At 42.8% G+C, this 27,240-nt stretch overlaps 1 protein-coding gene across 7 annotated transcripts in view; it reads right to left on the reverse strand.

Annotated features, from left to right (window-relative positions):
• CAMKK2 (calcium/calmodulin dependent protein kinase kinase 2) overlaps window positions 1–27,240 on the reverse strand; it is a 315,788-nt gene that overhangs the window by 17,459 nt on the left and 271,089 nt on the right. For 4 of the 7 annotated variants that reach the window (XM_078667508.1, XM_078667510.1, XM_078667507.1 and 1 more), the window contains 3 exons: window positions 22,624–22,711; window positions 2,101–2,229; window positions 1,167–1,267 (listed from right to left, as the gene is read on the reverse strand). In XM_078667508.1, coding sequence (XP_078523634.1) covers window positions 1,167–1,267; window positions 2,101–2,229; window positions 22,624–22,711 — 318 coding nt within the window. Of the gene's footprint in view, window positions 1–891; window positions 943–1,166; window positions 1,268–2,100; window positions 2,230–22,623; window positions 22,712–27,240 lie in introns of all 7 variants that reach the window. The other 3 variants (XM_078667505.1, XM_078667506.1, XM_078667504.1) reach the window with 1 other exon arrangement.

Here is a 27,240-nt window from a genome sequence, read left to right on the forward strand (position 1 = left end):
GGCACTAAGGAGGAAAAAATTGGCGGCTGTTGGGGGAATTAAATTTAGTGCCTGAGTGTCCTAATGTAAATTGGCCTTCCTCCAGAGACTAACTGTAGGGAAACACTATATCTGATTGATTTTATTTATCTTAACTATTATAGATTAGTTAGGACTTCGATACTGTTGGTATTAATTTTGTATGAAATGTATGTTTTTTAGGGTGTTATCCCTTTTATTGACACTTTTATGTATGTATTGCGTCTTTTATGATTTTAAATTATCAAATAAAGACTAACTGATGATGATGATGATGATGATGATGATGACTGACTGACTGACTGAAGGTATTTGTAGAGCCCACTTATGCCGAGGCGTCTTGGCGCTAGGTAGAGTGATCTGAGATTCGCACCATGGCTAGTTACAGGATTTGTATGGCCTTTTGTCAGACACTTCCTCTAAATACTGGGCCACATTTGAAGCTCTAAAGGGCAATCTGCTAGTGCTGCCCTATAAACTCTTTGTGTTAGAACTGGATATTGGAGCAACACAAATTCTTTTCTAACTTGGCAGCCATCTTGGGACTCATTTCAAACCAACCACGTTCTTAGAGTTGAGACTGTATGCCATGTTTCTCTTTTACTACTGATGTATTTGTTATTTTAATTTCTTTGATAATGTTAAAATTGTCGGAAATTTCCAGATTGAAAGACAAGCCATCTTTTATAGAGAAAGCACCACCACGCAAAGTGTTTTGAAGATTTAGAACACAGTAGAATCATCTGTCCATCCCTCTTTAATCAGAGCTTCTCTTGCATTGAATCACACATTCTGGCACATGCATCCGAAAATACCGAGTTGCATACATTCGAAATACAAGCATGAGGCATCTCCAGATTAATGATGGTTTACCTTTGACTGCTATGACTGATGCAATATTTCACATTTCCTGACTTGTTTTTTTCTAGAATTACGGAGGGAAATGACGTGAGAATGCACAAAAACATTGAAATGACTGAGCATATTTGGTCAAAATAGAAAACGTAAATTATTGGAAGATCTGATTCATTGGGAGAAAGCAGCAGGCATAATACAGAAAAATCAATTTTCATTCAAACATCAACTAAATAATTTGCATTTTATGCTGACTTTTAGTTTCACTCAGTATTCGCAGTGCGCACACTTACATGGAGTAATTTCCATGGACCGACAAAGACCTATCCTCTTTCTTACTTCCATCAAATGGGTTTCCAAAAGATCGCTTTCGGAGCATCGTCTTCACCAAAATCTGAAGAGAAATGGACATGCAATAAAGATTAATGAAAGCTATGTGCATTATAATATTTTTTTCCTTAATGGAAAGCTGTGGATGGCTTTCGGAAGGCCCTGGGCTCTACTGTCAACAATTACATATTTCAAACTCTCTTTAATCGAGTGTTAGTGGAACCTCAATGAGTTGTAACTTCACCGAGATCAGTCTTCACAACAAATGTTCCACTGAGTGACTATCTATTGAACTGCATCACTTCTACAACCCTTTCTTGCGTCGGAACGCTCCCCGCATACTTTATAGCTGGCGGAGCGATTTACAAAGTGACGCACCTACCTAGATGCGTCACTTTTTAAATATGGTGCAACATGGCGCATTTTTTACACTGCTGGTGCGTCACAAAAAGTGACGCACCAGCGGCGCAAAGTGACACAAGGGCCCATAAATAAGCCCCACAGACTTCTGTTTTACTGAGACTAGACTTTTGGTCTCAGATAAACTTAGGACCAAAACTTAAGTTAAACGGAGACAAAAGTCTAACTTTGCTACTCGTAAATGCCCTTTGTAAATACCGAAAGTCATTAAGTTAGACTTTTGTCTCAGTTTACGTTTGTGATTCTGGCCCATTATGCGTGGGACAAGGGTGGCTTGTAGTATTTGATTTCTGTATCTGAACATTTATCTTATGTGCTCTTGAGCTCAGCTGGTAAGCTAATTTTAAAAGACCAACCCAAGGTGACAGAAAGATGACCACAGATACTCCAACAGTTCTATAAATAGCTACCAATATCTACCATAACTAAAGGTACCACATGGAATGACTAAACAGACAGCAGTTTTCTGGTACTCACCACTGTGGCCAAGCTGGGAATATGCTTCACCGAGTTTTCTACCTCTTCCTCTGTCACTTCAATGAGGGTGCAGTTCTCGTCTTCACTCGGCAGTGGTTCGGCTCCATGTTTGCTTACCCAAGGATGCACCTCCACAAGATAACAAGAGAAGTATTAAACTTTAACTTAAGAATAAGAGAGACAAAGAGGTCATCATAGTGCAACAGGACAGTGCAGAACATTAAGCACTAAATGCAGCACAATATCTGAAAAAAAACTATATACCCATTCAACATTCAAGGTCTAATACCCAACCATCACTATTTCCAGGATGCCAAACTATAGACATTTTTTACCCATTTTTTAATTGACTTCGTCTTCCGAATCAAAAATCCCTCATGATTTTCCTAAGAAATGCACAGTAGGCAAATCTGCCCTTCATTGAAGTGATAAATACAGAGTCGGAATGTGTAGACTGCAAATGAAAATACATACCCCAATTCATAAAGAAGACCTAACGAACGAGAAAAAATGCATGCAATTGGATGATGTGTTCTGGTTGTGATGATATGTTCTGTTATGGTGTGTGTTGTATGTTGCATACCGTAACTGGCATTTTTAATTTGTACTTGGATTTTGTGTTCACTGAACCATAACTAACCTTTAACTGTGTTTTTTTCAGTGAACGTCTGTGTTTTAATGATTTACTGCATTCACCTGCTATGTAACTGTCCCACTCTGCAACCATGCACGGATGCAACATACTGGAGCCTCCACCCGACAAAATGTGGAAATTTATGAAAGCTCACAATTTTTTTTATTTGTACATTGTCTGAAATTTGGAAATAATAAGCAGGTTTTCCAAATTCAAAACTACAGCTGTGTGCGCAACACATTTTAGAAATTTGCAAAAAAAATTCCCCAAATATTTTTTTCTTGCAATTTTCCCACACAATTGGGAAGCAAAATTAGCATTTAAACAGGTGCTTGGGTTGGGCATGAAGAGGTTAACCTTTAGGAAAAGTTAGATACATTTGGATGGTTGGTCCAGCGGTAGTCCTATTAGTTTGGCCAACTTTCAAACACAAATCCTGATTGTACTGGAAAAAATATACAACCACAATACGTTAACCTGGGGTTGATGGCGCATGTTTGAACACTGCAAAACATTGTGTCAAAGAATAATACAACAATACTAAGAACACCTTACTGCACAAAAACAATCAATGGAGGTGTTTCCTCTTTCTAATAATGCTTCTAAATGCAGCACACATAGAACAAGGAAAAACAAGGAGAAATAGAGTTATTTCTCCTCGTTGCGCTTCCCCTACTCCTCCCCTGGGGAGGCGAAGGCTTTTCACATATTCCCAGGTTTACAGAACTTTGTAAATCCGGATATGTGTCAAATGCCATGGGTGTTACGAGGGAACACCCACCATATCAACCATGGCAGCCTCCCATTGCAGTGTGAGTCAACACAGTGACATGCGCTGCTTTGCCCCAAACCATATCTACCAGTCCATGAAAAGCCACACAGGGTTGCTTTACGTGACCTTGTAGATATTGCACTGCAATGTGCGCCATCGGAGTGTTACTGAAAGTGACCTTCCTGTGGTGCATGAGCCTAGTACATGAGGGCCAAAGCTAGTAGTAAAGGACCTACAATCATAATCATATACAGCATAGAATTACTATATGTACATGCCTGCATGCATAGAATAGAAATAGCTTAGCCGTGGAAACAAGTCTGGTTCAGTATGGTTGGTAAAAGCTATGTGGTGCACATTTTACCTACCAGTTACGTTTTGATTGCAATCAGTACGCCTTGTTAAACTAGTTAGAGACTAAGCACAACTAGTCTGAGTTACAGAGACATATTTCGAATAGGTTGTGGCCTAAATTCAAGGGCTACTGCCAAATATATGTGAGAAAAGCTAAAGCTTCTGTTTATAATAGATTAACTTGCAGTCTGATTGTAAGCTTTATTCTAAGGTTGTAAAAGATTCTGCTCATATCAGGAATGTGTATAGTGTATTTTTTACAAAGTACAGAGGTTTGTCTAAAGGGCTTCACTGTATGTGCCTTATCAGTGGCTATGGCATAAATGTGAAGCTGTTGACTTAAAATTGTGTGTCAGATGAGGTGTTTGACAGGCTCATTCCGTTAAACTATGTAAAGCTCAAACACTTTTTGTACGGTATTCAAGGCTTAATAAGTTGCTGATCCCATTATGGTCTACATAGCCTTTTTGATTTTAAATACCGATAAACAAAGGATAACATCTACTAAATGTGGGTGAGTTGACAGATATGCTTTGCATCCTGCATATTGAGAAAGGTTATGTCCATTACCATGTGAACGGTGATAGAAAATTGGCCCTAGGTGTAGCCTGCTGAAAAACTTGCAGGACAAAAAGCCTATTGCACACTGTCATATTCATTGGATGATGTCATCAATGATGTTATGCTATCTGTGATGCCACTTGTGATGTCATGAGCGATATCATCTAACATGTAATGAGTGATGCAACATGTGGGATGTATGACGGTACAACGCGTGCTTTCACAGAGCGTACCGTTACCACACAGGTTTTACAACGCAAGTCGTTAAAACGACTTGCGTTGGGGGGCGCTGGATAGTGAATAGTTTAATTTACTATTCCAACTCCAGTTCCCATGGATAGTAGGGAAGGTGTTGGATAGTAAATTAAACTATTCCCTATCCTACAGCGCCCTCCAGCGCAAGTCGTTGTAACGACTTGCGTTGTAAAACCTGCGTGGTAATGGTACCACGTTGTGAAAGTTTCATTCTAAAGGATGTTTCCCAACATGTGATATCAAAAGCAGTGCGTGATGCGGTACATGGTATAGTTAACTCACTGTACTATAAATGGAAAATGTCAGTGGGTTTTCCATTTCTATATGTTAGTTCTTGTGTGACTTCATCACCTAACTATAATGTCACTACTGGATATCTATACACTATATATATTACTTTCTGCTGATTAATGATATGGAAGTGTGTATATATGTGTGCATATCTATTTCAGTTAGTCATATCTACAACTCTCTCCATTAACTACTGGCGGTCGACAGTGTGTAGTTATAGTTAGGACCAAGTTTCCATAGGAAAAGTGTTTTTTATTTTGCCAATAACTTTGGCTCCATTTGACGAATCTTCACAAAATTTTCAAAACTAGTATGCACTTGAGTTCAGCTGTTGTCTGGAAAGTTTCGGGGTCAAGCGGGGGCTGAGAAGAAAGAGGGGGGTCCGAAAGCGCATTTTCCCCATGCAATTTCCCATTGTGCTTTTAGACACGACTACATACCACACCACTGAATGGAATTACACTAAATTTGGCCGAAAGCTAGATCTTGGTCCAGAATGCGTGCTTTTTATGATTTCAAGAGATATTAAAAGAAAACCAAATTTGAATATCTAGAGACGCGGACTCTCCAAGAATCGAACCGATCTTGTGCATAGATCTGATTGGCTGCCAACACTTCAATCAGGAAGTGTTGGCAGCAATTTTGAGACTCTGACTCAGCCAAGTCCACTACAAAAGGGTCAAAGAGAAGGGGGCAGGGTAGGAATACCCTGATCCCTTAGGTCTGGTGGTGGGGTCTCCCAGATACCCCTTCAGGGCCAAAAAGCATTTTTTTAAAAAATTTGCTGCAAAACCGAGAAAATTTGCAAACATCCGCAAACGTTTTTTTTTTTAAAAATAAGCGCGGTCTTGCATGCTTATTTGTATATTTGTATATGAGCTCCCGGGTGGGCCAGGTCCGGGTGGCTAATTATTATATATAATATGGGGGGCACATGCATCCCCCTGCCCACGCCCAATCTTGGCCAGAGGGACTGCCACCTCCCCGGGGCAGGATAATTGTTATATTTATTGAGGCTCTTAAGAGCTCCAGGGACCACTACCTCCCAGGGGCTTCATTAATAAATTCAAGGGGGGCTGCACGGACCCCCTCTATTGCCCTTAACAGCTAGGGAACCACCAACTCCTTGGGGCCACGAGAGACCTTCTTGGCCCGGGGTCCAGGACCTCCCTAGTGCAACCCTGGAATCTGAAAGGAGGGAGCCGCATGGCCCTCCTCCTGGAGCCATTAATGGCCTTGGGGACCACCACCCCCCGATCGGCTCCCTATTTACGGGAGTGCCTACCCCGGGACATAGATGTTTGCTCTCGCTTGGCGGGAGCTTTGACAGGTCCCACCAAGCAAAAGCAAACAGTAAGTCCGCTCCCAGCAGGTAGGAGCAGGGAAACTGCTCCCACTCACTGGGAGCAGACTTTTCATCTGTTTTCGTGTCTGCTGTCAAGTGGGCAGGTCAATAGTTGCAAGAAATGCTGTTCCCTGTGGGTGGGAACAAATCTTTCTCCTCCCTACGTGTGGAAGCAATGCCCGCTCCCGCTGGAAGTGGAAGGCCAGCAAGGACAGCAGGGGCATTGCGGCTCCCAACACTGCAGACTGAAGTGGCTGGGCCCCGGGGAATGGGTTTCCCTCCCCATAAGTACTCTCTGGTCCTGTCCTGGTGAAAGCAGAGACCATGGTTCTCCCTTTAAATTACTATGAGTATGCAAATGCACAAATCACCTCTAAGCTCTGCCAGTTTGGTTGCTTCATACACCTTAGAAGTACGCCATGGTGTTCCTGTCTTTGCCAATATGATGGACAGCTTACAAAAAGGCCCCCGGCGCATTTCCCACGCTGGCGGGCCTTTTGGACGTCTCCACCAAAGAAGCACTTACTTCATATAGTTAAAAGGAAGGACCCTTGTTTGGTGGAGATTTACCCTTTTGTGGTCTTGTTGCTTTCTCTATAAGAGGATCTATGTTATCTCAGATTTCTGGATGAAGATGCAGAGGAACAATCACATTGCCGAAACACACACCAGGTCACTGGACACATTTCATAGTGGTCCTGTACGCAGCTGTGGTGTAGTATATGCACTAGACATTTACCCAACAAGGTAACACTTACTAATTAACCAGTAGAAAGTATTCCAGTTGGATAGACATGTTGTGCAAAACTGTGGACTCTTGTTGGATAAAGCAGCAGTCAAGGTTCCATTCTGGCCCAATCATTCACACAACACATTCCACATAGACACCCACTCACACACCCACTCACAGACCCACACAGCCACTCACACACCCACTCACTGACCTATACAGCCACTCACACACCCACTCTCAAAGGTTAAAGTTAGGAAATAAAAAGTAAATAAACCTTTGAAATTCACTAAAAAAAGAAATGTTACAGGGACGTTATAGTTAGGAAATAACAGTAAAAGGCTGTAGAAATTTACTGAAAAAAACAAAGGTTACAGGCATGTTATAGTTAGGGAATGGAATTTAAAAAAACTTAGAAATTCAGTAAAAAAAACAAAGCTTGCAGGGAAGTTATAGTTAGGCTCACAATACACACGTACAAAACCATAGAAATTCAGTAGCTATAGTTACCTAAGCCAACTATAACTTACACTGCTGCAGTGCACTGTTTATCACCTCAGATATTACATGGTCAGTGACATCACTGATGACATCTCAAATGGCATCACTGATGACATCATCCACAGAACCACTCGCACCCCATACAACCTCTCATACACTCACACCCACACAACCACTCACATACCAATTCAAAGACTCATAGAACTACTCACACACACTCACTCATGCATAAAGCCACTCACACAGCCACTCACTCACTCATTAGTAGTACAGAAAGAATAGTAATTTAACTATGCAATGGCTTAGTATATATCTCTAACTCTCAGAAATGTTTTCGAAAAACTTACTCACTGGATGATGTCAACAGTGATGTCATCAGTGATGTCACTGACCATGTCATGAGTGATGTAACATGTGAGGTCATAAGCAGTGCATTGCGGGGGTAAGTTATAGTTAGCTGAGGTAACTATAAACACTGAATTTCTATGGTTTTGTATGTGTGAAATCTGAGCCTACCTATAACGTCCCTGCAACCTTTGTTTTCTTTCAGTGTATGTGTGTGTGTGTATAACATACATACATACATACATACATAAAGTTAACCTGTATGAGGAGTGTTTCTTTGTCTGGGGACAATTTCGAAAATGATTTATGTCCTGCTGTGAATATTGCACCAGCACAATTACTGAATGTGGGCTGTCCTGTCTTTGAACTGTTTATTTCTGGGAAATGGAACGTCAGATTTGGCAATGAAAAACAAACTTTGACAAGTCAAGCACATGACATTGAAAATCCCACTGGAAGGTTTTGGACATTATGAAGAAATAATGTTGGGTAATGCAAAACCACTGAAGGTATACAATTCACGCTACAGAGTCACAAATCCCAACATGCAACAAAATGGAAAGCTCACCTAGGAAGTCCACCAAAGGGCAATATTGCTAATTTACATGTAAATTAAGGTTTTGTGGAAGCGTTTTTGTAAAGCCAATCGTCATCCTGTGACCAAGGACTAGGAAATCTGAAATGCGTTAAGGCAAAGGAAACTACTCAATGCAAATACCAGATTTATTTTAGCCTAAATTAAAAAGGTTTACTTGTACGAGGAGTGCGTCTTTGTCTGAGGACAATTTTGGAAATTATATATAAATACATGTATATATGGAGAGAGAGAGATATGACTAACTAAAATATATATGCGCACATATTCACACACTTCCATATCATTTACCAGCAAAAAGTAATGAATTGATACCTTAATTAGAATAACAAAATAATATATTTACACCATTTCCTGAGTGTCACTTTGACAGTTGAGTTCTTAATGACTCCATTTTCTAACTCACAAGACAACTTAGCAGGGTCATTACATTATCTCCAAATACTCTCTGTGGATAACTGAAGTGAAGCATGGTTTATGGTTTTCTTTGCAACGCTGTTGCTTACTGCTACAATTTTGGGACTCCTGCAAGTAAAGAATAAAGAAATACATTCTATTTTTAGCTGTGCAATAAGGTATATTTTGTCTCAGCCTCACTGCTGTCCTCCAAGCACCATCTGAGGCACCCCTTTTGAATGTTACAGTATTTCACTGGATACCTATGAAAGGCACAGAGCAGAGCAATGCCCTGATGGTGTCCTTCTGGAAGGCCAGTAGGTCTGGGTAGATCCAGTCAAGCTAGATCACAGAGGTAGTGAGAGTACCCTGATTTTCACTAACCTATCAGTGGAATTTGACACCGTGAACCATGGTGTTGGCCAAGAGAGGTTGCACGATGGTGGAGCCTAAGTTGGTTTAGCTCCTTTCTATCTGGACAAACCCAGACGCTATGGATACCCTCCCCCCTCATGTGGGATTCCTCAAGGCTCCTAATGTCTCCCTGCCTCTTCAACATCTATGGTGAGCGTCATGCCAGACTCATCCAGTTCCATGGGTTTCTCTTTTTTACGGATGCTGATGACTTACAAATAGGCAAAGAATGGAGTAGGTCAGGGAGTGGATGGGCTCCACTAGACGAGGCTCAACTTGCACATGATAACAATGATTATATTGAGGTGAGAGAGGACTGGACATGTAGTAGGAGTGTCCGCCCTAGTGCAGTCAATCCAGCTAGGAATCTAGGTGTGAAATTTGACTCTAGTCTTAGTGTGAAAGCTCCGGGCAGTGCAGCTACTTCTATCTGCCACTTCATTCTAAAGTAACTAGAACTGATTCTAGTCTATCTTATTTTTTAAATTCTTTTTAATTGAACAATCATACAAAATAAATGACAATGACGTTATACCTTGTTGCTCAGCAAGTAAAAAGAAGGAGGAAAAGATAGCAGCAGCCATCGACAGAGACCCAACAGGATAATGAAGATTTTAGTCTATCTTATGCCTGACAGCGGAAAGCAGCAGCTTTAGCCATTATCAGATTGAGACTAGATCATTGTAACTTACGATGCATTATTAAATAAATTACATTTGATCAAAAATGCAACAGTGAACCCAAAAAGTCTGTCAATTTAACCCACTTTTATTCTCTTTCAATTGGCTGCCTATAGAGGCGAGGTCTCTTTTAAGTCTGTCGGCGAACCACTGCATCCATGGCAATGTACCTGTCTTTCGGACGCTGAAAAACTGTTTTAGGAAATATGCTCGCAGCTAGTCAGTAAGCAATCAGGAGCCTCTTATCATCATCCTTTTATTGTAAGCGCCATGAAACCAGCTGAGGCGATCAAGCACTTTATAAGAATCTATAAACATAACAACAAAAATGAGCAATTGAGAACTGTCTAGAGAACGTGGAGACCGATGTACTAAAGGTAAAGTTATACATTTTTTTACTCCTTTTGGCGGAGATTTACTAAGAGTTCACGCAAATTGGTGCAAAATCTTTTTTCCGATTTACTTTCCAGCGCTAAACTTGTTTAGTGCTGGAAATATCATGAAAGTAACGCAAAGCAGTAGCGCCAAGGGGGCATACCATGGGTGGAGCATGGGCGTTCACATAAAACCACGGAAGGTTTATGACACTAAACCCTATTTCCTAAATCAAATAGACAGGGTTTAGCGTCAGAAAATGATGCCCTTTTGAAGTAGGTGCACTGAAGGAGAAATGCTAGAATTTCTCCTTCCTTTTCCAACTTTGTATGTGTGCTGCACTTTACAGCACACATACAAAGAGGGAAAAGGGTTAAAGACAGTCTATGCATACTATTTTGTACTGGAAGGCGACCCTTCCAGTACAAAACCTATGCTAGACTCACGGAGACACCCTTGCACTATGGGGCAAAGGTTTCTCCGTGACGCATGGCAGCTGATTTTAGCGCCAGCGCTTGGGAGAGGGGAGGAGAGTGCCAAAGTTCTGTAGCAAGGACAGCTCTCTACCAGATAAAGGCTTTCCAGGATTGATGCAGTAACCACCTCACTGCTGGCTGTGGCTGCCTCAATGCTTGTTTAATGATGGAGATCAAAGGAGAGCAAGGCTTGAACACAGACAGAACACTTCTGATTGATCATGAGCACAGGCGAGCATTGCTTCTTGATCATCGTGCTTCCTTCTTCTTGAAATGCACCTGACATGTCTGGTCTCTTTAGATATTCATAAGTGGGAAGCGTTTAGTAAAGCAAATGGCTCTTTAAATTGAAAAAGAAACTGAGTCGTACCATTATTAAACCAGAGAGAATAATCTAATTGCAGGGTTTTACTATTCATCATTCACTGGCGTACATTAATGTGATGTTATTGGTTTTTTAGCTTTTTTCTTTTACAAATGAAAATATATTAATCATTCACCAATTTACTTAAGGTAACAAAAGCATTTGCAATTTTAATTGTAAATTGAATTTATATAGTGCCTACTACCCCGGACGAGGCGTTAAAACGATTTGCGACGAGTAGCATGCTATTCCGGAACACAAGATTAGAAGTTAATAGCTAGCAGATTAATATTGTTTCTTTCCTTTCTGCAATAGTTGTGTTACGTTTGTGCTTTTGATTTCTCGTGTGATGAGTAGAATTTAGAGTTTGGGATAGAACGCTGGGAGAATATTTGAGAGGGGAAGTAGTATGTTGTTTTAGTAAGTAGTGATTGCGTGTGCCTGTTAGTTGGATGACATGGCTAAAAAAGTAGGAGAAAGTTTGAGAAGGATGTTTGTGGGTTCATAGTAGTTAGAAAGGTTTGGGACTGAGTCAGAGAGAAGAGGGATAAATCAAAGGTTGAAAGGAGAATTTTTTAAAATATATAGAATAAAACTGAAATTAACTTTTAAGTACACAAATTCACACGGCACTTGGTAAGGTTGTATTGGCTGGAGAAAACCCCTATTTATAAATACCCATATGAGCACAGAAGCACTAAATATTTACATGATCTAATGTGAATAGTTATCTTGTGGAGAAGTATGCACATTCTTCATGACATTTCTCAGAGTTTTAGTAACAGGAATGAACTATTTTATATATGCACCTATACGTCCATAGAAGCAGCAATTATGTAATATTTACTTTTTCCCCACATATGAATGTATCTGCTAACAGGAAACATTCCATTTACAAAAGAGATTGGAGCGTTAGTAGCTGGAGCAAACTAAAATTACACTTGAGTAAGAAAATGCTCCCCTGCTAATTCCTAGATAAACGTACTGCTATTTCCACTCACCATCAAGAGCATTTTACTGCAACATAAATGTATTGGTAAATTTCCAGCGCAACATTTAACAAGCATTTACAATGCAATGGTTTCGCCTTTGGAAAAGTTAGAGCTATTGGCATTGTAAATGACAAATTTTGTATTTATGTGTTGGTTTTGAAAACAGATAAATAAATGGCATTGTCATTTACATTGCCATTAGCTTAATCTCTTGCAAATGTGAGACCTATTGTACCCTACGGACGAGCTCAGCAGACAGCAATTACTACCACACACACACACCCAGAGCCACATACACACACACACACACACACACACCCAGAGCCACACACACACACACTCAGAATATTAATATTTGGCTTTTAAGGACTAAAAAGAATGTATTTACCATAACCAGGATTCCGATTTATGTACAAGGTAATGTGAGAATCTGTATTACTTGATCGAAAATCAGGTTCTGAAATGACCAAAGGGGTAAATATTCATACTAATATTCTCCTAGATTATTAGATTACAAGCTTCATATCTATTACCATCAAGACCTGTACCTGATATACTGGATAAGACAGGACATAAAACTCTCGCCGTCCGCTAGCCGTCTATCAAAGTGTTTGTATTTCACTGGATAAAAGACTAATATACCACTACATAAAAACACAAAATTAAACAGAATCGATTAAATTACTCAAATCGTATATCGGATATTATGATCGTTTCAAAGAATTAAAGTTTTAATCTACCTGTATGGGTATGCTTGTGTCCTCTGTATAGGGACGATTCCTCCTGATGTGAGGAAATTCTTTCTCTTTTTTGTGTAAAAGATAGGGACCTGTAAAAGGTATGAACACTAATGTTAACTCTAGCTGGCTAAAAGGTATGAACACTAATGTTAACTCTAGCTGGCTAAAGGGTTAGACCGAATGATTTGGTCTTAGCTGTTCTGGTTGACCTGGTTAAGGGCGGCAATATGCTCTTACCTTTTAGCAAAGTTTTAAGCTGCTCTGACGGTCTGTCGGCGAGATTCGAAGATCCTACGGCTGCAAATGCGGGATACAAGGCGACGCAGACATCGAAAACGGTCGCATTTTTATCCTAGCGTGTGGATTAGTTATTGGTTTCAGCTGCGAGTATTTTCGTCTCGTCATTAGTAATGCGACCGGGAGTAAGGTGGACGACTAAAAATAAAGAGCGGACTATTCCAGCCTCCTTGTGGTATAAACATAGTCGTCAGTGATAGTCGAAGGGTGAATAGACAACGGACTACTATACTGTGATATGACTGGAAGTAGAGAAGACAACTAAAAATAAAAAACGGACCAATCCTTCTTCTCTACGATGGGGACAAAGTCTTCAGCGATAATTGAAAAGAAAATGCAGAAGGGACTACTATATCCTATGTGTAGTTGTTCAGTATCATTATTTACAAATAAAATTGACTTGGACACCATGTTTTTGATGAAAAAATCGAACCCTAAAACAAGGGGGAGTAACTAACTATTATGTTGTATATTAAAATGTGTTAAGACATAAGAGGTGCCAAGAGGAGTCAAATTTCTGGCTCCTCCAGAAGAAGGCGCTGGTCGCCGAAAGGAGCGTCGAGAACTAATTTGCCACTTTCTATTTTATGAATTAGCCTTTTCAGTAGTTAATAATTGTATGTATGTATTGTATTTTTTATTTATAAAGAATATTATTTTATATACAGTGATTAGATATTCCTTTGAAGAATTTTTTATGTATATGCCATTCTTGTACTTTCTGTATTTCTTTTTAATATATTTGTTAATAAAGATCAGAATTTGAATTTACTGGTAGCTTTTTCTCTTTTAACAATTTTATGTCTATTGATAAATTTTTACTTAAGATTGCCTAGGTTGTTTTTTGCCAAATGCTTTATGAATGACCAGCTGCTTGATGGTCCTTTATAAATTTGGCAGGCAGTCCCTCCATCATGGGGAGGCATTTACTCCGTCCCGGTGGCAGAATGGCGGGCCATCCACTAAGATATAAACAACGGCCTTAGTGAGGTAGAGACAAACAAATTATGGGTGGAAAGCGGCTGTGTAAGCACAGAGCAATTACAGCCATTTATCCTTCACTCTCACCTCAATAACATTTGCAGAAATGTAAATGCAAAAAAAATCTGATACCTTCAGACGCCTTTAGACAAGCTTCTGGGTGATCTACTTTTCATTTTTTTGTGAAAAATATTGTGTGGAAATGTTTTTAAACAGAGTGAATTAAAAAATAAGTGTCTCCAAGGGGTTGTTGATATGTGTAGAATCAAAACAATCTGGGAAAATGTACAATATTGTAACGATTAGATAACTCAAAATTAAGTCTCCTGTGATTTTCCGTTCCAGTTGTATTTATGGGCCATCATTGTAAAGTATACATTACTATGTGCTTTAAATATCTTAAGTACAAAGGAAAATGGTTCCTAGTGGAATGAATAACTTGTATCAAAAACAAATTGTTTACAGTCCAAAGCAACGCATAGTAGGATCATTTAAATCGCTTACAAAAGGCACAATAAATAAATGATAACGTCTTTGGATTGAATATGTGAAAAAAATGACAGCCCAAACTATACACCATTTAACGAATCCTTACAATGCTCGGTGCTCCAGTAATCACACACCTAGCGCTGGCTTCCATCTCACGCTCCTCACATGGCCATATAATGGGCAGAAAGCGAGGACAACAGAGATGCAGAATCCAGGCCCGACACACATCATGTGGCCTGGCAGATACAGCTGCCAACGTTTGAACCAGGTTCGAAATCTGACTCAGCTCAGCACCCTGTGATTCTGGGCAAATAATGTAAGCTGCCCCTGCCTAAAAACATAATGACCTTACAGATGTTAGTGTTTGGTGAAATTGTAACATTCAGGGCTTTAAGTGGGATGAAAAAAACTGGGGGGGGCGGGGGCTCAAAGGGGCGTGGCCAATTTAATTAAGGGTTTGGCTTAAAAAAACTGAAAGCTAAACATCTGTGCACAGAATAGTATGGCGCCGAGCTTGTATTTTGCTGTTTCTGTCATTGCATCCAGATATATGATACGACAAGTAACATCAAACCAAAAGCCAGGACTATTGGCTTTGCCAATGGCTGTTAGTTGCATAAGATAAATAAGCAGCAACTATGGCTAATATATATATATATTGAAAAAGCTTCTACTTACAGCCCTGGTGACACCGCGCCAATGTTGCTGCTCCTGAGTTTCAAAAAGAGAAGGGAAATCCAGAGAGAAAAAGACTCTTTAAAGGATTTCCCTCCCCCTATAACGCTCACCTGGCATGACATCATGCTGTAACGTCTCCACCAGTGAGAAGTGAGCAGTGTGAGCAGCGCACATGGGTCTGCCTGCTGTCACTGCAGTCCGGAAAAAACGAACCGCCTGTGCCAGGGCACAAACAGAGCCTGAAAGAGACCCGTTTCAAGGCCCATTTAAAAAACTGCCGGTGCTCAGCTGCGGTGAGACCCGGCCCACTTAAAGCCCTCGTAACGCTGGAGATGACAGGCACATTCTCCCACTTACAGCCCTCAGGGATAGGTCACTGCAAGAGCTAGAGCACAACATACACTCCGCACTCCTCACATCACGACATGACCCTACGCAAGGCAGTGTGTGAGGAAGAAGGGGTGTGCGATCTGAAGCCAACTTCCACCTCACATTCCTTTTGTCATAGCCCTCGAGAGGACAATAAAAGTTACGGAAGACAGCTGACTCCGACCTTACGTTATACAACTAGAGAGGACAGAAAGAGGCAACGTGGGCGACCCGAGTGCAGGGCCCACCCCACAGACCTAGACACTGCAGTTGTATCTCGGAGCCCTTCCGCTTCACTGCTTATGTATGTGGGTCGTTTTCCATGATAGGCCTGAGCGTCTTTGTTTTGTTTGCGTTCAAACCGTGTCATTAATTCATTCCCCCTCTAACACCGGTAGCTGGTCCCAGGGAGCGAGCTGGAGAGACAGCGGCCTCGCCGCAGAAGGGAGGATCGCCTGTTTAAAGAGCTGTTAATGAAGGCTGAGCTGGAGATCGGTGAGACCCGGCCCACTTAAAGCCCTCGTAACGCTGGAGATGACAGGCACATTCTCCCACTTACAGCCCTCAGGGATAGGTCACTGCAAGAGCTAGAGCACAACATACACTCCGCACTCCTCACATCACGACATGACCCTACGCAAGGCAGTGTGTGAGGAAGAAGGGGTGTGCGATCTGAAGCCAACTTCCACCTCACATTCCTTTTGTCATAGCCCTCGAGAGGACAATAAAAGTTACGGAAGACAGCTGACTCCGACCTTACGTTATACAACTAGAGAGGACAGAAAGAGGCAACGTGGGCGACCCGAGTGCAGGGCCCACCCCACAGACCTAGACACTGCAGTTGTATCTCGGAGCCCTTCCGCTTCACAGCTTATGTATGTGGGTCGTTTTCCATGATAGGCCTGAGCGTCTTTGTTTTGTTTGCGTTCGAACCGTGTCATTAATTCATTCCCCCTCTAACACCGGTAGCTGGTCCCAGGGAGCGAGCTGGAGAGACAGCGGCCTCGCCGCAGAAGGGAGGATCGCCTGTTTAAAGAGCTGTTACTGAAGGCTGAGCTGGAGATCGGTGAGACCCGGCCCACTTAAAGCCCTCGTAACGCTGGAGATGACAGGCACATTCTCCCACTTACAGCCCTCAGGGATAGGTCACTGCAAGAGCTAGAGCACAACATACACTCCGCACTCCTCACATCACGACATGACCCTACGCAAGGCAGTGGGTGAGGAAGAAGGGGTGTGCGATCTGAAGCCAACTTCCACCTCACATTCCTTTTGCCATAGCCCTCGAGAGGACAATAAAAGTTACGGAAGACAGCTGACTCCGACCTTACGTTATACAACTAGAGAGGACAGAAAGAGGCAACGTGGGCGACCCGAGTGCAGGGCCCACCCCACAGACCTAGACAATGCAGTTGTATCTCGGAGCCCTTCCGCTTCACTGCTTATGTATGTGGGTCGTTTTCCATGATAGACCTGAGCGTCTTTGTTTTGTTTGCGTTCGAACCGTGTCATTAATTCATTCCCCCTCTAACACCGGTAGCTGGTCCCAGGGAGCGAGCTGGAGAGACAGCGGCCTCGCCGCAGAAGTGAGGATCGCCTGTTTAAAGAGCTGTTACAGAAGGCTGAGCTGGAGATCGGTGAGACCCGGCCCACTTAAAGCCCTCGTAACGCTGGAGATGACAGGCACATTCTCCCACTTACAGCCCTCAGGGATAGGTCACTGCAAGAGCTAGAGCACAACATACACTGCGCACTCCTCACATCACGACATGACCCTACGCAAGGAAGTGTGTGAGGAAGAAGGGGTGTGCGATCTGAAGCCAACTTCCACCTCACATTCCTTTTGTCATAGCCCTCGAGAGGACAATAAAAGTTATGGAAGACAGCTGACTCCGACCTTACGTTATACAACTAGAGAGGACAGAAAGAGGCAACTGTGGGCGACCCGAGTGCAGGGCCCACCCCACAGACCTAAACACTGCAGTTGTATCTCGGAGCCCTTCCGCTTCACTGCTTATGTATGTGGGTCGTTTTCCATGATAGGCCTGAGCGTCTTTGTTTTGTTTGAGTTCGAACCGTGTCATTAATTCATTTCCCCTCTAACACCGGTAGCTGGTCCCAGGGAGCGAGCTGGAGAGACAGCGGCCTCTCCGCAGAAGGGAGGATCGCCTGTTTAAAGAGCTGTTACTGAAGGCTGAGCTGGAGATAAGAAGCTCTCGGCACTTCCACACTATCCAGCTCCCTCCCATGCTGCCTGCTGCCCTGGCGCCGTGCATTGCTTTCAGCGCTTCCACTGAGAACAGCCGGACTGTGGAACCACAAGCCGCAGGGTAAAAGTGCCCGACCCAAGACATGCTTCGAAGGACTCAGTGTTCTGGTCCTTGTTGTTTTTAATTTTACATATCCCTGTTTTCCGATGCTAGTTAAATTCCATCAAGCCCGATCTGCCAGGACTGCAACTCCCCGAATGCATTAGCGCGTTGCACTAAAGCAAAACAAGCACCTACGAGGACACGGTCAGCGGGGGGGGGGGGAGGCACACGGACAGCGGGAGGGGGGGTGGGAACGGCCAGCACTCACCTGAACCTGGACTTCCTCTGGCGGAGATCGGCCGCACAATGACCAAACGAAACTGACAAAAAAAAAAAAAAAAACCCCGCCCACGGCCTTGATGACGATGCGAAAAGGGTGGAGAGGGAAAAAATCGCGGGAACGCCCCCGAATCTGGTCCAGCCTTGACGGACAGATCCGGCTCCCAATGGATAGCCTCCATTTATGGAGCTAGCCAATGGGAGCCGGGGGACGTTCCCGAAGCACTTATAGTTAGCAATGGATTTCGCCTGCGCCGAAAAGCTGCGCAGAGCGCAGCCTTCGGCAGGCGAAACCCAAAAATGTCCACTGTAGTATATGTTTTTGTGGTTGTAGCGTGATGAGGTTTTTTGTGACTTTGTTACTATTATATATCATCAGATGTGATAAAATAAAAATAAAAATTTAACAAAAAGTTTGGAATTAGGTTTTGTTTGTGATTGTACATAAAGCAGAATTTTGTATGCATATGCTAGATAATGCAATAGCTATCGTGTGTTTGTTATTATATGTTGCTTGGGGGAGGGGGTTAAGAGTATTACTAGCTTCTGTCTGGCTCCTTATGTTATTATTGGGAAATGATTTGGGATAAGTGTGCATGAATACAGTTGTGTATAATATAATGTGCGACCCACAAAAGAGCTTTCCTCCCAATCCTATGTGGTTTTTCCACTCATGTAGCCCTTTTAATGGCTGGCAGCATGTTAGGGTACAAATTTGCAGCATAAGCACCAGAACATTCTATCAGTGTCACCTGACTCATTTAATCCTCTTGAAAGTAGGTGTTAGTTTCAACCTCCATGTCTTTTCCCCTTATCTTATTTTCACATGTAGAGTCTTTAACATGAATTCACAGATTCCAATAAATTAACTATATGAAAATATATCTTATCTGGATATTCTGAAAATCTCAAATATTTTCAGGATATCTAAAAATGTTCATACAATTAATGTAAATCGAAATCATTAACCTACTGAGTGATTATATTGAATACCTGGAATGGGTCTGGTCTTCCTGAACGCAAATGGGCGACCTGCATTACAGAGCTAATAATCATGGAAGGCACTAAAGATACAGGAGTCATCCTGGATACCGCAATTCATCAGGATATAGATGATGTAACATTGCACCCCCAAAACCATCCAGAACAAATCTCAGGGTACGGCACAACATGAAATTGGACGCACAAAACACAGGTATTTTGCTCTTGACACTCGTTCCCTCTCTGGTCTCTCAGCCCTGAAATGGATAACGGCATTCACAATAAATGGAATCAGGCTCCAGAAAATTCCAAATGCAAAATGCCTTGGGGTTCCGATTGAAGGCAAAACCTGCCCCGATTTGGATAGTAAAAACATTAAAGCCCAGATATACTATGATTTTGCGTCAGGGTTGCATCACTTTTGTGGCACAGCCCTGATGCAAAATCCTTTTTGTCGTTTACAAAGCCAAGCAGTGTATAGTGCTGTCTTGTGTTACTTTGTATCAGGCAGGTGTTTCCTGGGTAGATCATGGGCGTTATTTTTCCTTGTTACTTCATCTTTCCATCTGTTCTGCATTCTGCAATACACATAAAAACAGGAATATGCCTCTAATGGTTGTTTTTGTGCAGGAAGGTGTTTCTTCTTGCACAAAAACAAACCAGCCCTTAACACAGGAACTTTTGCACAATTGTGAAAGGGTGCCTTTATTGGCGCTAGGCAGTCCACAGTGAGAGAGCAGAAATGTGCTATATAGATTTAAAAATATGACGTATTTCTGCTCTCTCCCTTGTACACAACACATGAAGTTTCCTTGCTCACTGCCATGTGTGAAATAATTTGGCCTGAGTGGAGTTTGCAATGCAGAACTCTGTGAAGTGCCCAAAACCCTCCTCCACGCTACACAGTTTCGCGAGTAGTGGAGTGCGGTAGGTCGCGCTGCTCACGCTGATCTTTAGCACCAGGAGTTTGTCCCACACTGGAAAATCAGCGAGAATTGCACTACGCGTCGCACCAGAGGGCGCTACTTCTGTCTGCCACTTGAGTAGATATACGCCTCGAGTGGCAGATTTCTCAACGCAAGCGATCATGGCAGGTTGACCTGCCATGACTACCAGGATTGTGAAATCTCGCTGGGAGGTGGTCTAGAGTGCAGTTTTTCTTAACGTGGGCGATCGGCGCCCAAGAAAAAAACACTGCTCGGCATCAGGGAATTTTGTGGTACTTTGTGTGGAGAGGGCAAAACATTGCGAACTCCGCCGGCAGAGCGGAATTCTTCACCCACCCCTACAAATAAATGTGAATTTGCATCTAAGGGACAGGTATAGCTTTTTTTTGCGAGTAGTTGTGTCTCACGAGAAAGCCAAGCTGGTTTGGGCCCCTAAACCACTGATGTCTTCCTTGACTTAGCAAATCTTTCATCTAAAACTCCATGAGTATCCGCTATATGTATCAAGCTATTTAGCATTCGCAAAGGCCGAAATTCTGCGAATTTCGGCCTTTGCGAATGCTAAATAGACAAATGGAATGTATCAAACAAGTTTGATGCAAAATAAGGAATAGCAAAATTTGCTAATCCTTATTTTGCGATTGCACTTAAGGAATTGCAAATTTTGCGATTCCTTAAATGCAATGTATCAAACAAATAATATGGAAAAAATGCCATTAAGGATTAGCAAATTACCACCAACTTCTAGTTGGTGGTAATTTGCGAATTCTTATCAAAAAGCTTTTTCGAAAAAAACCAAAGGTGCCATATGACGCCCATACATGCCCTTAGGGCATGTATGTGCGCCATATACCCCCAAATGTCTTTTTCAGGGGTGCAGCAGGGTGTTCTTGAGACACCCCTGCACCCTTGGAAAAATCCCTAATTTGCGATCAGCAAATTGCGAATTGCAAATTGCACTTTCATTCCTATGGGCCTCCTGGCCCATGGAAATGAAGGGGTAATTTGCGATTGACAATTTGCTAATCTCAAATTAGGAATGCTAAGGAATCGCTATTGGAAAGCGATTTTGTACATACATACCGTTTTGCATTTCCTAAATAGCGATTCCTTAAAATTCGCTATTTAGGAAATGCAAAATGGTGTGTTGATACATATAGCGGTAAATCATTTCTAAGCATAGGGTAAGACACTACTCAGAGAATGAGATAGGTACTTCAGGAGTAAGCATTGTGAACTGGCCCTTAATACCAAGGAGTAATTTGCACATTTGACAGAGTAAGACACAAATACCAAGAAAATGAGATCTAGAAATTCAGTAGTAATTCACCCTGAGCCTAAAGTAAGACCCAACTCACAGAAAAGGCATTTTAATACCCATGTAGTGCTATTGGCTGTATGCGGTGTCATCCATGCTACTCCAGCGTGTTTTGTGCCTAAGAGTATACTTTCTTCAGCATTTCCTCACAAGTGACTCATCACTCAACTCTTGTATCAAATTAAACTTCCATATGAAAGCATTACAAAGACTGAAACTGTGCTGCACTGTTAACTCGCAAGTCATGAATGTGCTGGTGCATACCGTGCACAGTTTTTCCCTGTAAGTAACAAAAACATTGCAAAAACCCAGATTTAAGTGTGAAAAAACTGACTAAATGAAGAAAAGCACAAAATTGATGAGTGGAATGCTTAAATTAATATCAGATAGAACCTGTTATATGTTTGGCTCACTTCTCCACTATTGAGAACAACCTTATTCATATCAGCCCTAGTCTTACTGCAATAGGGACAGTCCAGCCTAAACTGCCAGGCCAGTCGCCTTCAGACAGGAACACCTGCAACTCCAGACCAGTTTCGGCCTACTTGTACCTTGTGAGTGACGCATACCTTGAGTCCTGTGCCACAGTGTTCACATGGGAACCACGTCTGGGCATACCTGTTTCCCTTAGGGCATCAACAGCAACAAACAACAAGGTGATGGATGGAATGTTTGAATTAATCTCAGGCACCGGCGATCGCGCAGGACATCTTTCAGAGCATCGTTTTCAGTCTCTAGACAGAGACCAGTCAAATACAAGTCATATTTGGTCCTGTTCGAATAGCAACAGTCCAGACAGAACTGCCAAGCTACATCACTTCTGATTGGGAACAAAAGCAACCCCTGCACCTCAGTTTCCCTTCATATAAAATATAAAGCACTTAATCATAGGCTAAACCCAATTACTAAGTTCTATATAAAAAGCTAAACATTTACATTTAGAATCACATCGATGAGAGTACGTTGCCAACAAAAAATGCTGATTACAAAGAAAATTGTATGCAACCTGGAACCGAATGAGGAATAACCCAATACGACGAAAGGTGGTTTACCTTAATTTCTGGGACAGTGATCCGAGATTCTGGGTTTTTATCGAGCATGTGCGTGATCAGATCCTTCAAATCATCGGAGATGTCAGGCCTAAAGAAGCAAAACACAAGATGCACTGTCACCTTTTCAGAAGCTCATTACGTCAACATGCATCCCGAAGCATTTTCTTATTGTATTCTGTTAGTGCCTTTGTTCCTTCCAAAGTTTTGATTTTTTTAGCCATCATGGCCTAAGACAATTGAGACATTTTAGTAATGTATTACCAAAGTAGTTAAATTATTCAATGTAAAATCTTTTATGTCTTAGTAAAGCACTATACAAGTATAAAAAAAAACAACAGCAGGCAACTTATAAAGCCAGGGGTACATTATTTTAGAAGGAGATGCTTTATGTGCGAATGGTTAAAACCCATGTTCTGCATAATATAGTTATACTGCAGAGCCTAGCACTACAAGGAGGTGCCATATAAAATCCAAGTGATATATATATATGCTCCCTGTTGTTCTACTAGAACTTGCTCTTGATGGCCAGTATTGGGATTTGACTTCATGGAAATGCTTGAAAGAACAGAGAAGCCTTTTTTTGTCAGGCAAGCACATGGAACTTGCTCTGCATCAGTCTTAACAGCGTTTCAAAACTACTATTGTTTTGGAAATATCCTGTATCCCCTGATGGCCAGCAATCCTCTGCTTGGACAGCAATGCGGCCCAGTGACTAAATTGATGACTGTGGTCTTGAATGACCTGAGGTCTAATCCTTCTTCAATTATTGACGTGATCACGCTGAGTTACCCAAGGTGTAGCACTTCACCTCCTCGCACCCTATTTTGTTGCCAAGACCTGGCATGCTTAAAAACTGACAAAAGGAAGACATATAAAAAGAATTGTACTTAGAAATATCTCCCTGACTCTACATATTTTAGACTGGAACTGACTGTATCATATGGGGCTGGTGCACAATCTATCATAAATCATGCATGTATGTGACTGACTCTCATCCAGCCTAATAGCAATTCATAGGTACCAACATAGATGAAAAAATCACACCGCCAGATTGAAGATTAGAAGTTGTTTATTCTGGATATAGTGAGATCCTCAGCACAGCAGTCTCTTCTTCAGTCCTGCCCAACAGCAATGTCCTTACAGAACCTCTGGGACAATACATTCCATTCCCTACCTGTACATTCTAGTTCACTCACTGTATAATGTATTTATAGCATGCTATAGTTACATTAACTCTACATTTCTTCCCCCTTATAAAAAAATTAAAGAAAATTTAATTTTGAAGATCATAACATAAAATAAAACAGAAAACAAATTCCATGATGACATTTGAACAATCAATAAATAACATTTGTATTATTGTACATTGGAAAGGAGTAGTTTCTGTCCTGTAACTCCAGTTCTGTAGTAGGGGTATCTCTGTTATAGTCATAATCTAGTGAATAGTCCCGCCCATGTGCGTGGACCCCGGCAATCAAAAATAATCTCTTAAGTTGTCAAAAAATTGCAGAACTGCAAAGACACTTAAGAGAAAATTTAAAGACAAATAATGCAGCCTATATCCACAGGCTACACTGTCCATTACTTCAACTAGAAATTCCACCAAAAATCCACTAACAGCAAAGCCTGTCCAGATTTCCCTTGCTTTTACTGCAAAACCCCTCAGAAATGATAGAGAGGAAGGCCTGGACAGACAAGCCCCATAGGCTACCATTATGTGGCTTAAACAGGATACTGTGCCTTTAAGGAAACCTTCTAGAACCTTCTCCCAGTATCCCAGAATGCATAGCAGGTCCAACTGACTTCAGTTCTTTTTGAAGGCGTAAAACGCCAGACCTGTAGCATTACTTACATGAACAATTCTCCACCGGGGAGGAGGGCGGGCGCTTATGACTATAACAGAGATACCCCTACTACAGAACTGGAGTTACAGGACAGAAACTACTCCTTCTGTAGTAGGGGATCTCTGTGTATAGTCATAATCTAGTGAATAGAATGGCAAGCCCATCCCCACACAAAAGCGGCGGTGGAGAAAGAACATAACGCCACTACTGTGCGAACAAATTCCGCAGCGAAGCCTGCCCAACCTGAGCGTCTGCCCTGGCATCAGAGTCCAGGCAGTAATGCTTAGCAAAGGTATGAACCGACTTCCAAGTGGCGGCCTTGCAGATTTCTGCAATCGGCACATTACGGAGCAAGGCTGTCGTGGCAGCCTTGCCCCTGGTGGAATGAGCCTTAGGCTTACCTCCTAAGGTCTTATTAGCTTTTTGGTAACACAATTGTATGCAGGACACAATCCACCTAGAAATGGACTGCTTAGAGGTAGCAAGACCCGTCCTGACCGATCCATAATTGATAAACAATTGGTCTGACCTACGAATATCTTTGGTCTTATCCAGATAAAATTTCAACACCCTCCTCACATCCAGGGAATGCAAAGATCGTTCCGCCGGAGAGGAAGGATTCTGAAAAAACGTAGGCAAAGTTATGGTCTGGTTGACATGAAAATCAGAAATAACCTTGGGAAGAAATTTAGGGTGAGTACGCATCACAACCTTAGCAGCATGAAATACAGTATAAGGTTCAGTACAACACAACGCCTGAATTTCACTCACCCTGCGGGCCGATGTAATGGCCACGAGGAACGCCGCCTTCCAGGACAGGTGCTGCAACGAAGCCTTGTGAATGGGTTCAAAAGGCTCCTTCATCAATCTGGACAGCACCACATTCAATTCCCATGAAGGCGAAGGAAGCCTGACAGGAGGGAACACCTTCTTCAACCCTTCCAGAAAGTCTTTGATCACAGGGATCTGGAAAAAAGAAGTCTGCGAAGGGCATTTCCTGTAGGCAGTCAATGCAGCAAGATGAACCCTAATGGAATGAACATTAAGGCCAGACTGCGCCAAATGCAAAAGGTAAGGAAGGATGACATCTTCCTTGCAGGTTGTAGGGTCATGGTTCTTAGACTGGCACCAGATACAAAACCTCTTCCACTTGTAAGCATATGAAGTCCTAGTGGAAGGCCTCTTAGACTCCTTCAGTATGTCCATGCAATCTTCGGGCAGATTCAGATGGCCATATTGCACTATCTCAGGAGCCATGCCGCCAAACTCAAAGACGAGAGGCTGGGGTGTAACATCCGCCCCCCGAACTTCGTGAGAAGGTCCGGCCTGCACGGCAACCGAATGTGAGGAAGGAGAGACCGGTGAAGCAGGTCCGTGAACCACCACTGCCTGGGCCACTCCGGGGCAATGAGTATCATCCGAACCCTGGACCGGGCCAGCTTGATGAGTACTGCCGGAATCAGGGGAATGGGTGGAAAAGCGTACAGAAAGCTGGTCGACCAGTTGATCCATAGCGCATTCCCCAGCGTCCCCTGCTGGTAGTACCTGGAGGCGAAGTCTCGGCATTTGCTGTTTTCGGCGGTGGCGAACAGATCTATGTCTGGGGTCCCCCACCTTGTGAAGACGTCTCCTAGTACTTCGTCGTTGATGACCCATTCGTGGTTTTCCTGAATCAGTCTGCTCAGTGCGTCTGCCTGAACATTCTGCACACCCGGCAGATGGGTAGCCGTTATCGTCAGTCCTGTGGCCAGGAGCCAGTGCCAGATCGCCTGCGCCTCCTGTGACAGAGTGCGAGATCTCGAGCCCCCCTGCTTGTTGAGGTAGTACATCGTGGTAGTGTTGTCCGTTTGCACAAGCAGGGAGCTGGTCTGGAAGGACGGAAGAAAGGCCTTCAGTGCCAAGTGAACAGCTCTGAGTTCCAGGAAGTTGATGTGATAAGTGGCCTCCACCGGAGACCACGTTCCCTGAATCTGTAGAGTCCCGGAGTGCGCTCCCCATCCCAGGAGAGAAGCATCCGTCACGACAGTCTGCGTGGGAATGTCCTTGTGAAAAGGAACCCCTCTGAGGAGATTCCCCGCCGAACACCACCACTTCAGAGACTGAAGAGCATGCAGAGACAGTCGTATCCTGTCGTCCCAGGATCCTTTCCTCTGATCCCACTGGTCTTCCAAGCACTCCTGCAGCGGTCTCATGTGCAGTCGTGCGTGCGGCGTCAGGAAGATACAAGAGGCCATCGAACCCAGTAGAGAAGACACCGTCCTCACTGTTGTAGATGGAGCCGTCATAAGAGCCTGAGCCTTCCGAAGGAGAGATAATCGTCGCTCTTCCGAAGGAGACACGTTTGCTGACAGCGTATCGATGGAGGCTCCCAAGTACTGAATGCATTGGACCGGAGTCGGGACAGACTTGGCCATGTTGATGTGCAACCCCAGCTTGTTCAAGAGAACGCATGTCTTCTGGAAGTGTGCTCGCGCTTCCGAGAAGGAGGATGCCTTGATCAACCAATCGTCCAGGTACGGGTAGACAAACACCTTGTTCCTCCGCAGGTGCGCTGCTACCACCGCCATGCACTTCGAGAATGTTCTCGGCGCAGACTTCAGTCCGAATGGGAGTACTGTGTATTGATAATGATTGGTGCCGACTAGGAACCGCAGGAACTTCCTGTGTTTGTGTGCAATGGGCACATGGAAGTAAGCATCCTGTAGGTCTATAGCACAGAGCCAGTCTCCCTGTTGCAACTGAGGATAAATCTGATGCAACGACAGCATGCGAA

Source organism: Lissotriton helveticus, chromosome 11 (assembly GCF_964261635.1).
Source record: "Lissotriton helveticus chromosome 11, aLisHel1.1, whole genome shotgun sequence".
Lineage (NCBI taxonomy): Eukaryota > Metazoa > Chordata > Amphibia > Caudata > Salamandridae > Lissotriton > Lissotriton helveticus.